This window comes from Pleurodeles waltl, chromosome 1_1 (assembly GCF_031143425.1).
Source record: "Pleurodeles waltl isolate 20211129_DDA chromosome 1_1, aPleWal1.hap1.20221129, whole genome shotgun sequence".
Lineage (NCBI taxonomy): Eukaryota > Metazoa > Chordata > Amphibia > Caudata > Salamandridae > Pleurodeles > Pleurodeles waltl.
The window spans coordinates 749,284,841-749,297,224 of NC_090436.1; the positions used below are offsets into that span (position 1 = coordinate 749,284,841).

A 12,384-nucleotide genomic window follows, 5' to 3' on the forward strand; every position below is an offset into this window, starting at 1 on the left:
TTGTTTACAAAAAGAAACAAAGAGCTGTTTTGTCTTCCAGCATGGGTTTTTTCTTTATTGCGAGCCTAGCATCCAACGTATGTAAGGCACTCTGTGCTTGATCTTTTGGAAAAAACTTAGTATTCAAACAGTTTGGTTTTATGAAATTGCATAACTATTTTTGGTAAACTGTGGATCCGTTTTCATGACAATTCTGTCCTTGTGAACTTGCATACAGAGTTCCTGGACTGTGAGAGCTTGTATTTCGCTCACTCTTCGGAGCAATATCATGCCCACCAGAAATGCTGTCTTCAGTGTGATCATTATTTAAGAGGTCTTGTGCAAGGGCTTAAAGGGCGGCATTATTAATGGAGTTAACAGTAGATTATGGTTACATGCAGGTGCTGGTACCTTCCTTTGTCGTGAAATTATTTTGGTCCCCTCCAGTAATCATTTTATTACTGTCACTGTGAACAAAACTCTTACTATGTAGCTCCTTGTGTGAGCAACTATCGCCACTAAATGTACTGGTAAAGAGGCACGTTAGTCTGCAGTCTATCAGATGCGTTAAGTATTTTACCACCGCTGATTCTTTTGTATTTTTTTTTAATAACCGTTATTTGCGGCACCTTAAGGAGTATTGTTTCCATTTAGAGAAGTAGCTCCCTCTTGTAGTCGGCTTTTTTGCCTCTCCAAATATGGCCATAATACTTTCAGGTAGTGTCCAAATTCTATGTCCTCAGGAACCAGGCTGCTAAGCTCAGGGATTCTGGTTCTGGGTGAAAAACCTTCCCTTTCTCCATAGATAACAGGTCTTCATGTCTTGGCGGGTTCTGAATGTTCCCCTTTGCCATTGGTAATAGTTTTGAGGACCATGCCCGTTTTGCCTAATGGGGGCCAATTAAGATTGAAGTCATATTGCTTTTTTTGCATTTGTTGATGACTTTGTTTAACTCTGTTATCTGGGGAGAAACATAAGCAAATATCCCGGTCCAGTTTATCTACAGAGCATTCCCCAGGGATTGGTGATGAGGCTGTCTGGATGCAAAGATTTTGGTATTTTGTATTTGGCGTTGGGAAAAGATCAGTTTTTGCGAGTTACCACCTCCAAAAGATTATTTTGAGTACCTTCTCATTTAGTTCCCATTCTTGTGAGCAAGACGCCTGTCTGTTGAGCTTGTCTGCTTCTGTATTGTCCTTCCCTGGAAGGTGGCTAGCTGTTAATGTTATCTTCCTTTGTATGGCCCAATTCCAGAATTCTTAGGCTAGTTTTGATAACTGAAGGGATTGTGTTCCCCGCTGTTTGTTGATGTAAAACATTGTTGTGGTATTGTCTGCTGGGATCAATACTAATTTCCCTAATAGCTGCTTTTGAAAGGCTTTTAATACTATGAATACTGTTTTTAGATCTAGAATGTTGCTGTTTCATACTGCATCCTTTTCTTACCAAACTCCTCTGACTTTGAGTGAGTTCATGTGTGCTCTCATTCACATATGCGAGGCATCTGTTATTGTTACTGATGGAGTTGGCTGCTGATATTTTATGTTTTGTGTTATATTTAACCTGTTCCACAACACCATTTTCTCTTGAATTATTGGGGTGCAACCGCTCGATCCTCCTAACTTGTGATCAGTGGGTTTGTACCCACTCCTGAACTGGTCTCTTGAAGTCCTGCATGTGGGATTAAGGGAATGCATGATGCCATTTTCCTTAGAAGTCTCCCCACCGTCTTTACTGTCAGAGCTTGCACCTTCAGATAAAGTTGAGTCTCCGTAATCAATGATTGTTTTTTCTTCTCTTCGGGGGAACATCTCCTGAATTTCGTTTATTCTTGCTCCAAGAAAAATGTTTTTCTGCTCTGGTTGTGGGGATAATTTCTCTGTTTCTTGAGAATCCTACAGAGAATATTACCTCTGTCTGTCTTTGCATTTTTCATAAGTATTTGCTTTTACTAGCCAGTCATCCAAGTATGGGTAAACATGTATGCCTTGCCTCTGTGGGGTGCTACTGCTGCTAGACATTTGGTGAACACTCTTTGGGTTGATTTTATTCTGAATGCCAATACCGAAAACTAGTAGTAAACCCTGTTTACCACAAAGCTTAGAAATCTTTGGTGTTAGCCATTCATTGGAATGCGCAAGTAGTTATCCTTTAAGTCTATTGATACTATATCATTTATCTGTAACGGAGGGATTACCTCTTGCACTGTTGTCACTGTGAATTATTTAGTCTTTATGAACTTGCTTATGAATCGGATGCCTAAAATTGGACGACAGCAATCTACTGTGGGAATTAGGAAATAAATTGTGTAGTTTCCTTTGTTGTCCTTTTGTTTTTGAACCCTCTATTGCTTCCACCACACCCCACCTCCCCAATAATTCTTCAACTGCCTTGAGGAGACGAGTTGTTTATTCTTTGGAGTGAATTGTTTTTCTTTGGTCCTTTTGCTGGAGCGCGTTTTAGAAATTCTAAGCAATATTTGAATTGGTTTAAGTTTAGTATCCATTTGTCTGATGTTATATTCCTCCGCTCCTGAAGGAAATCTTTTACTGTGCATGCTTTAGGTGTTGCGTGTAGGAATTGTTTTAATTTGTTGGGTACTCTTCATGATGGGGACTGTGAGAGGTTTGCCTGATTTCCAGCATCACTTGAGAGTGGTAGCAGATCCTCCCACAAAGTGGTAGCAGACCCTCTCCCAGGGGATTGTCCCTTTCCTTTGCCTATTCCATTAAAAGGTGGATATTGCCAACCTTGTTCTGTTGAAGCTGTTCCCTGAAAGTCTTGCTGCAAAAGATCCAGTCTGGAAACTTCCTCTCCCTGTGGGCCTGTGTGATGGTGCAGTCCCCCCTGTGCGCTCCTCCATGAAACTGCAATGCTCACATTGATTTCGCAGTTTGTCCTTTTTTAGCTGGTTGAGTTTGTGGTCAACAGTACTGCCAAACAACTGTTCACTGTTGAATGGTGTCTTCAGGATGGTGGCCAGCTGTTCCTCCTCTTCCTCATAAAAAAAGTCTTCTTCCTCCTCATGGGGCTCAAGAGTAAGGGGAAGTTCAATTTCCTCAACCTCTTTCTCCTTGTGTTCTTTCGGCGTCCAAGTATTCTGGTATATGCATAACACCTTTAGGCTTTTGTTGAAATCACTATTCTTCTGGAAAGGGGTGACCATTTTGGCCTCGCAACGCTGACTCTTCCGCTCTATTTCTGCCGCCTTTTCTTTGGTGTCGAGATTAGGTGTGTTCCTCTTTGGCGTCGAAGAGTCTTTCAATGATATCTCGGTCGTCGAGCTTCGTTGTTCTGCTCGCAGCATGTCTATTTTCGACACTGAAGTGTCTTTTCCTTAACAGTCTTTCTACGTCTTGGATGTGTCAAGTCATCCTGCTGAGTCTCCTTCCAGGGATCCAAGGAGCTCTTTTTGTCAGGGCATGCCTGCAGTTGGCAACCTCTTCAATGCAGAGGCTCCCTTCGGAGACCCCAGAGTCAGATTTAAGTGACTTTGGCTGCTTTTTCATGCTTTTTCAAACCTCTGGTTTCTTTGATTCCTTGGTCGCCTCACCTTAAACATCAACAATCTTAACTTTGGCGTCTGAAGTCTCTCCCTCTGCTTTCTTGGCAATATTGACCTCCTCTACACTGGAGGGGCCCAGGTCCCTTAGGGATGGTGTTGTTGCTATAAAGGCAGTTTGTCTTTGGCCTCAATCCACTATATGGTCATAGAACTCGCAGGTGGCTTGCAAAAACCTTAAAGTACTGCGGGTAGTATTTTATAACATATAGAACACTTAACCCACATACAGTAGAATGTGATAAGATAAAGGAGAAACCGAAAGATGAGCACAGGAATGTCAGAGTATAAGGTATACCAGCCGTTAATGACCTTAAGCCACTCCATTGTTTTCAAAGGAGTTCTCAACATTCCAGTATACTAATATAGCTTTATAGTACAAATGTTGAGGGCCATACTGGTTGTTAAAGGCCCTAAACCTGACTTATAAACCAAAGCCGTAGCAGAGGTCCTACAATAAGGGAGAGGGCCTCTAACTGGTACAGCCTGAGCCAGAAAGGATAAGGTTACTATAATTTTCCACCCATTAAAGGTCGAATGATCTGAATTAAAAAAAGGGAGAGAAAAAAGATATACATTGAAATGTTGGAGCAGAAGTACACCAACCATTATTAGCTCTGAGTCACTCCACTGTCTTCAAAGGAGCTTTGAACTTTCCAAAGCTCTAATAAAATTAACGTGGTAGTCATAGTTTAAGAAGCACTGAACTGTCAGACCTGTAGCCCAGACAATTTCCTCAGTACCCCAGATCAGGGCTGTTATATTCAGTAAACTTTCTTCTAGTATCAACTTGTCAGACACATTTTGTACTTATTTTACGAAAGGGTTCCATATTGCTTCAGAAGGAGTACCTCAACAGCTCCTTTTCTGTCTCCTAAACAAAGGTGGGTGAAACGTTCTGCTCCGCCTGCAGAGTTCAGTGAGTTTTGCCCACTCTGCGTTCCACTTAGAGCATGGAGTTCTGACAAAACTCTACCAATTGCAGCGTGGTGGAGTTTTTTTTGGCGTGTTTGTGAGCACAAGTGAGAATTTGCGACCCCTATTGTGATTTTCAGGCACTAGAACTCCTGGTGAGATTTCTCAACACTGGTGGTCGCTGCAGGTCACGGCTGTTCGCGTTGAGAAAGCTGCAGCAGTACCCTCTGGCACCCCTCGGGGTGCAGTTTGTGATGATTTTAAAGCGCATAACAAGCCCCGGCGCTAAAGATCAGCATGAGAAGTTGAAAGTGCCTGAATTTTGCCTGCAGAACTCTGCTGAGTATTTAAGCAACTCTCTTGAATTCCCCAGAGTGAAACTATGTGAGATCCAAAAGGGCCTACTCCAACAGAATCTTGACTGGTTACAGCGATGCCAGTGAGTTTACTTACTGGGAACAAAATGAAGTGGCTTTATCTCACAATACCTTCTCTGTCACCTCTTGACCCATTCACACCCTTGTATCCCTCCATGAGACCATATATCTGCCAAACTACTTTTCCTTAAAGTCTTCAGAATCTAGCTGCGTAACCAGTAATCTGTGAAAGACGTTTATCTTAAGAGACACAGCTCAGGCAGCATCACACTAACCTCAGGTGAAAATTACAGAAAAAAACTTAACACCTCTGAAAACATTTGGGGGCCAGATGTATCAAAGGGTTTTACCCATTCTGTGTCAATGGGAAAATGCTTTGGTACATACTGCCCTTAGAGAACATGTGGGTGCTTGTGCATGTGTATGTGCCATATTTCAAATTTTGCCTATATTTCTCCTAGAAAAGTTATACATAATATTGACGCTTATTTTCTAACTTAACAACATGCAGTTCACAAATATTTTCTAGGAGTACGATTTCCTGGCCTACTTCTGTAAATTATTATGAGTTCATGAAAGCTGTAAATCTGCATTAATACAAGGACGTTTCATAGTTGCACTTTGGTGACTTCATAGTTGAGAACTGGGCCCCTAATTAGGTACTGAGTTGACAGAGACCTTTTGTTTTTATTATAAGTCTGCCTCTTTCTCTATCGACAAGACAGGCTTCACTGTAACAGCATTCTGCTCCTTCACAAGAAGCATATCGGCACAAGTTTTGTTCAGTACTTGTCTGAACACAAGTTTTGTTCAGTGCCAGAGACTACTGTGGCAATGTGTGCTTTGAGAACAATAAAGTTTAACAAAAAGAATGTCAAAACGACGCGCATTGACAAAAAGGCTGAGCACCACTGTCAAACCTATTGGGCTTTGCCAATGATTGTTTATTTTCATGTTCACCATAATCTTGTTGAAACTGGTTGCATCGATTTTCCATTATGAATATTTTTTTTTAGGAAAGCTCGCATGCATCAACACATTTTAGTACATGATGCTTCAAAGAAATGGTATCTAAAATTTCACAGTATTTTAGCAACAAGTTTTTTTTCTTCGTTTAATTTTTTTTTGGAACATCAGAAAGCATTCTGTGAGCATTATATATAGCCTCATGATGTTCAGCTTTGCAAACGTATCTACACATTTTTATATTCGGACCACTGTCAGTAGTACAGTCCGACCTTACAAAACTTTCTTAGAGCACTTACCCTAATAAATGCTTTGTATTAGTAAACCATAAACACAAGTTTGAACAGCATTAGCATATGAACTCAAATATCACCGCAACTACAGACGATGTCCTTACCTGATCAATAATGTACTGCAAGCTGGCAGCCAAAGGGTTTGTGCTGCAGGGAGTTTATCTTTCTTTTTGCAAAGACAAAATAAACATGAAAACTTGTCGTCCTTGCCCACAAACAATGTCCTGGGAGTAGGGCTATGGGAATTCTACACCCCTGTTTTATATACTTTTGAAGTCACTCGGACGCCTACTGTGACATGAAGGTTGAAAGCTAGCCAGAGAACAATTTTCATGCAAGGGCTTACAGAGGAACATACTGTTTTTGTTTTAGGCAGTTCTAACAATCTTGGTATTACATGGACCTACAGTAATTTTAATATTTGGTTTAAGAGTTCATGGATTGATTCCTCAGTGGTTTTTACCACTGATATTGTTCAATCTATTTTTCTTTTTAACTTAACTTCTGCCAAATCAGGAACACACTTATCGTACCCATAACTAACTGACAAACCACTTAAGGTGCACTAACCTTAGCAAAACAAACCTTTACCCTGACCAGCTGCAAACATTTAGCAAAATGGTGTGAAGTTCTAGGTTTTATATTTCCCCATGAAAAGCAGAGCTGCCTTTTGAACACTCGACCAGTTGTAAAAACCTTGTAGGAGATAATCACATGGACTGTGGTATAGATATTTGGCACAAGTGTCTCTCCCTTCAGAAAAAGAGAGTAGGTAAATATAGTGGTCAGGTGGATGGAGACTATGCCATTATTAGGAGGGCAAATTCAAACTTGGTGCATGCTCCTGCTAACCCTTCAAGTTGCAATTCTGGTAAAAGCTCTGCCTAGCCAACACTTGTCTATCCCTCTGGCCCCATGGTAGTACAAGAAGTTGTGAGCATTTCTAAAACTTAGACCTTAGTTACAGCATGGGGTTTGTATGGATATTCTTCACCAGACCAGGGACTTTTCAGCCATATACTGTGAAATGGCACAGCTTTTATTTCGTTTAGGATGGTTTTCAAGATTCAGATTTCACACAATATGCCAGAGACGACTACTCAAATCTTCTGCTGGTGGCACCGTCATCATTCAACTTCTTCTCGCACCTGGCGTGTACAGGACCTCATCTCTTCCATTTACCTCTTTAACGTTTATAGTATCACAGAGGAATACCAACTCTGTGACAAAGTTGGTCTCCATTGTCATCTTTTTTTCATCTCAATCTTTCATTTGTATAACAAAGACCTATTAGTAATCAATAATTGGGAATAGGTTCCTAATTTGGCTGGCAATTAAGATAGACAGCTGGATGTAGTGCTCCAAACCCTGGCACTGCCCTATATTATATAGAGGAACAACTGAGGAACCTTAGATCCTTTGCAATTTTCTTGGTCTGACTGCTACACATCGAATATTTTGTTTTGGACTATCATAAAACCTTATTTGAGTCTTATACAGACTTTGGTCATGAAAAAACGTCCTTTAACTGTATGCTTAATAATATGGGACTTTAAATTAAATTAAATATGTATCTGAAAATTAAGGATCTATCTCAGTACAAATACATTTGATTCAATGGCAACACCACTTAACAAGCAATTGGTTTGATCCAAACCTCACTAATTAATTTAGAGTTGTATCAGGATTAACATTATTAACAAGTAACTTGATCGCTATGATGCAGGTTAAGTCATAATTTTGCATTTTGCCCTGAAGGAGTTGCAGATTATTCAAATGGAGGTACACATGATTTGGGAAATCTTAATGGTTTGGCAGCGGAGTTGAAAAATATTAAACTTCATAAACTGATATTGCTATTCTGATTAAGGAATACAAAAATAAGTACAACATCACAACAGTTCTAAGATGCCTCATTTAGTCAAAACTCTGAATCAAGACTGTCATCCCTCCTCATAACTCGGCAAGCCTGGCTGCTCTCCAAGATCAGACCTCCTTTGTCCCAACCTGGCTCCACACTGAAGACTTCAACTGAATACGCCTTCTGTTCCACTCTTCTAGGCTTTCCCTCATCATTCCTTACCTCTCCACCTGTTCTACCTTTGAGTTTGCACTTAGTATCATTTTTTCACCCTCCACTCTATTATTTCCTACTGTTTACCATCTGGTTGGAGGTTTAATCAATACATGGACACTCTACTTAATCACTTGCTCTCCCTAAAGTCTTCTTGTTTCTCCCCTGGGATTTCTACTTATAACTGCTTTATTTCTCTTCTGGATTCTTATAGTGCATCCCAATACTAAACGTCTTCTTATAGCTTGACCTTATTTTCTTTTCTCTTAAACAGCATCCTCTCTGTTGTCTTTATCCGGATTCTCAATGCTGACCATAATCTCCCAAATTGCTTCCTTTTTTAAAACATTTATTTTAATTTTTTTCATGTTATGCTCTCTCTCGATATACATTTAATTTCCTTTGCAATCCTCTCCTCCTTTCCTTCCACAGCCTGTGTCCACTTCCACTACATGGACTAACTAACTGTCCACTCCCCCAACTACTGCCATCTCCTCCCCTTCGGCTGTCCTCACCCCTTCCAAGACACCTCAAGCATGGCTTAGCCCTGCACTTTGCAATAAGTGGAATTTGTTCTGAAAAGTTCACCGTTGGGGTAAAGAGGCTAGTAAACCTGACAACCTTGCATCCTTTTTTTGCATTCCACACACCTGAGAACCTAGTTCACCTCTACCATGAATATGTATATACCATCTATCTGCTTCCCTTACTTCTCCCATAATCGCTGAATTGCTTTACTACTGCAATGAATTCTTGCCCCTTGCCCTACTTTGAGACCTACTATAAATTAAATTTTGCTGCTAACTTCACCTCTCAAATTGATGAGTTTCACTCGTCTCATCGCCTGTATTTTAACCTCATCCTCCTACCCCTCTTTTACTATCCGTCACTCACTATACTCCCTCTGGCATGTCCCCATATCCATCTTTTTCTTTCGGTCAGGCACTCTGCAATTCATTCCGATGTTTTCTGAAACACATCTACCAACCCACTGCGATGCATCTTCTTGGTTTCCTTTTCCAATCTTTCTCTCACAGGCTCTGAGTGAATCAAGTTCTATTTCAGGAAAGCGAAAAGCTCTCTGGGGTGTCGCTGCTGCTTGCAAGACATGATAAAGAATTATCCTGGTGACTTACAGGGCTCCGGGTGGGTTTAGCATTCTGTTTGCCACAGGCAGACAACATATTTGTGGAAGGATCATGCTTCACCAACCTACGGAGAAGCTACTTTGGTCCAGGTATGTGATGGGAACGGGTAAAACAAACACGAACACCAGTACAATACTTATTTCAAGCAGGCTCCTGTTGCATCTATTTTAAAGAAGCACACACCAGATTCCCCGCCGCAGCTGGAACAAGATCTCTGAAGACCAACTGATCTCCATCCTTGCCCGGGCCCCGCCACCCAGCACCACCGACCCCAACACAGCGGCCCTCAACCTCAGACACTGGTTAGAAGACTGCGCCAACACCCTCACCACCGCACCAGCACCAAGGCCATCTGGTTCACCGCCGACCTTCAGACCTCCAAGCGGGAATGCCAGAAAATCGAGAAGAAGTGGCACAACGAACCAACAAAGAGCAACCACGCAGCCCTCAAGACAGCAATCTGCAAGCACCCCCAAGCTCATCTGGACCACTAAAAGATCCTTCTACAAAGATTGCATCGACAACCACACCCACAACAGCAACGAGCTCTTCAGCATCGTCAGAACTCACCAACCCCAGGTCATGCTCCATCGACACCCCCCCCCCCCCCCAATCATCGCAAGACCTCTACGACTCCCTCGCCACCTTCTTCCATCCCAAGATCATGGAAATCCAAGGCATCTTCAACTCCTCTCCTCCCACAACTACCACCAAACCCAACGCACCCAGCCATACCAACCTCCTGCTCTCCTGCACCCACATAAACGACGAGGACACCACAAAAACCATGAGCACCATCCACTCCGGATCTCCCTCCAACCTCTGCCCCCACCATGTCTTCAACAAAGCGAGCCCCATCATTGCCCCCCAACTCCTCATGATCATCAACAGCTCCTTCGAGATCGCCACCTTTCCGGAGAGCTGGAAACACGAAGACAACGCTCTGCTACAAAAAAAACAAAGCTGACCCCGAAGACCTCAAGAAGTACCAACCCATCTCCCTCCTTCCCTTCCCGGTGAAGGTCATCGATAAGATCATCAATGGCCAACTGACCCGCTTCCTGGAGGACAACAACACACTGGACGTCTCCCAATCCGGATTCGGTAGGAATCACAGCACCCAAGACTGCCCTCATTACTGCAACCGACGACATCAGGACCATGCTCGACAAAGGCGAAACCGCAGCCCTCATCCTCCTGGACCTCTCGGCTGCCTTTGACACCGTCTGCCACCACACCCTATGCACTCGCCTCTACGACGCCGGGATCCACCACAAGGCCCTGGACTGGATCACATCCTTCCTCTCCGGCAGAACTCAGAGTTCGCCTCCCTCCCTTCCTGTCAGAAGCCTCCAAGACCATCTGCGGCTTTGCCAAAGGGTCTTCCTTCAGCCCAACTCTTTTTAACATCTACATGGCACCGCTCACCAACATCATCCGATCCAACAACCTCAACATAGTCTCCTACGCCAACGACACCCAGCTGATCCTCTCACTCACCAAGGACCCCGCCACCGCAAAAACCAACCTCCACGACAGACTACATGCCATCGCCAACTGGATGGAGAAGAGCCGCCTCAAACTTAACTCGGACAAGACAGAGATCCTCATCCTCGGCTCCAACTGCTCTGCATGGGACGACTCGTGGTGGCCAGCCACCCTAGGAACTGCACCTACACCCACCACCCACGCACGCGATCTAGGCTTCATCCTAGACTCATCACTCACCATGACCCATCAAGTCAAAGCCGTTTCATCTTCCTGCTTCAACACCCTCTGCATGCTCTGCAAGATCTTCAAATGGATCACCATCAAAACAAGGACTGTCACCCACGCCCTCATCAGCAGCAGACTGGACTACGGCAATACGCTCTATGCAGAACCACAACCGAGCTCCAGAAGAAACTACAGCGTATCCAGAACGTCTCCGCACGCCTCATCCTCAGCCTTCCCACGCCGCAACCACATCTCAGCCCACCTCAGAGACCGGGCTTTTTCCATGATGGTTTCTCCTTTAAACGACTGCTCCTCTATCTTACTCAGGCTCCAAGTAAATTTTTCCCCTCCCTTTAATATATATTCAAGGCTATTATCAGACTTCATTTTGGGCTCCTGTCCTCTGCCTTCACTTGAGCCAGTCTTCTTTGGCTTCCTTCGCAGCTTTGTGTGCATTCAGCTTATTTACGCACTCACAGTTTCCCCTTCTCTATTGGCCCTCCGTTGTTTCTCAAAGTTTGAGCCGGTCTCCTGTACATTTCCTCTTGGGACCATATAAATCATAACCACCTTGCTTATTCTCATACTTTCTTCTGACCATTTTCTCTCCTTGCTCATAAAAACCGAAAAGCCTCATCTTCTTCTGAATGCTCTAATTCTCTACTCTAATTACTCTAATGTAAGTTGTTCTGTATGCTCTAATTCACAACAACTTACATTTTCTCTTTTAAAAACCCCTACCTCTAACCTATCTAATCTTTGGCTTTGTTTTCTCACTATCATTTACTTATTTTCACTTGCACTGTATTTAATTCTGTACAGTGGAGAGTGCCCCCAAACTCCATTAAATTAATGATGCAATGATGTATAAGTGTATCCCTTGAACATCCTAACATTATAAACGTGTTTCCACAAGTCACATTTTTTAAAAAGTCTTTTGAAACAACTTTGATATTTGAAGAGAGAAACAGAAATTAAGTCTCAATTGCCTGTGCAACTAACAAGTGTGCCTGTGGATGGCAGCAGATTCTGGACACTCACCTGAATCAGCTCTGGAACGTGGACCTGCCTTTCCAAATGCAGTCTTCATTCATCTGTATGTAAGTGAGCAGCTAAGCTGCTGGACTAGGGTCAAAATATCTCTTTTCCGACCTGGCAGGCTTCTTTTGTCACCCGCGAAACTCGGGCTACTCTTCAATGCGCCATCACCAATCACACCTCACCAGGGTGGATAATATGCAAAGCAGATAACTGAAAATAAAAAAATAAAAATAATCATATTTTTCATTTGTGAAGAATTCAGAGACATGCAAGAGCATGCAGCTAGAAAGAAATATTAAAGACAAGCCAGTC

General features: G+C 42.8%; 1 protein-coding gene across 4 annotated transcripts in view; it reads right to left on the reverse strand.

Annotated features, from left to right (window-relative positions):
- Positions 1-12,384, reverse strand: part of SPIN1 (spindlin 1) — a 165,717-nt gene that overhangs the window by 78,412 nt on the left and 74,921 nt on the right. For all 4 annotated transcript variants that reach the window (XM_069227582.1, XM_069227598.1, XM_069227604.1 and 1 more), the window contains exon 2: positions 12,073-12,282. In XM_069227582.1, the coding sequence (XP_069083683.1) occupies positions 12,073-12,121 (49 nt within the window). In that variant the 5' untranslated portion in view covers positions 12,122-12,282. The remainder of the gene's footprint in view (positions 1-12,072; positions 12,283-12,384) is intronic.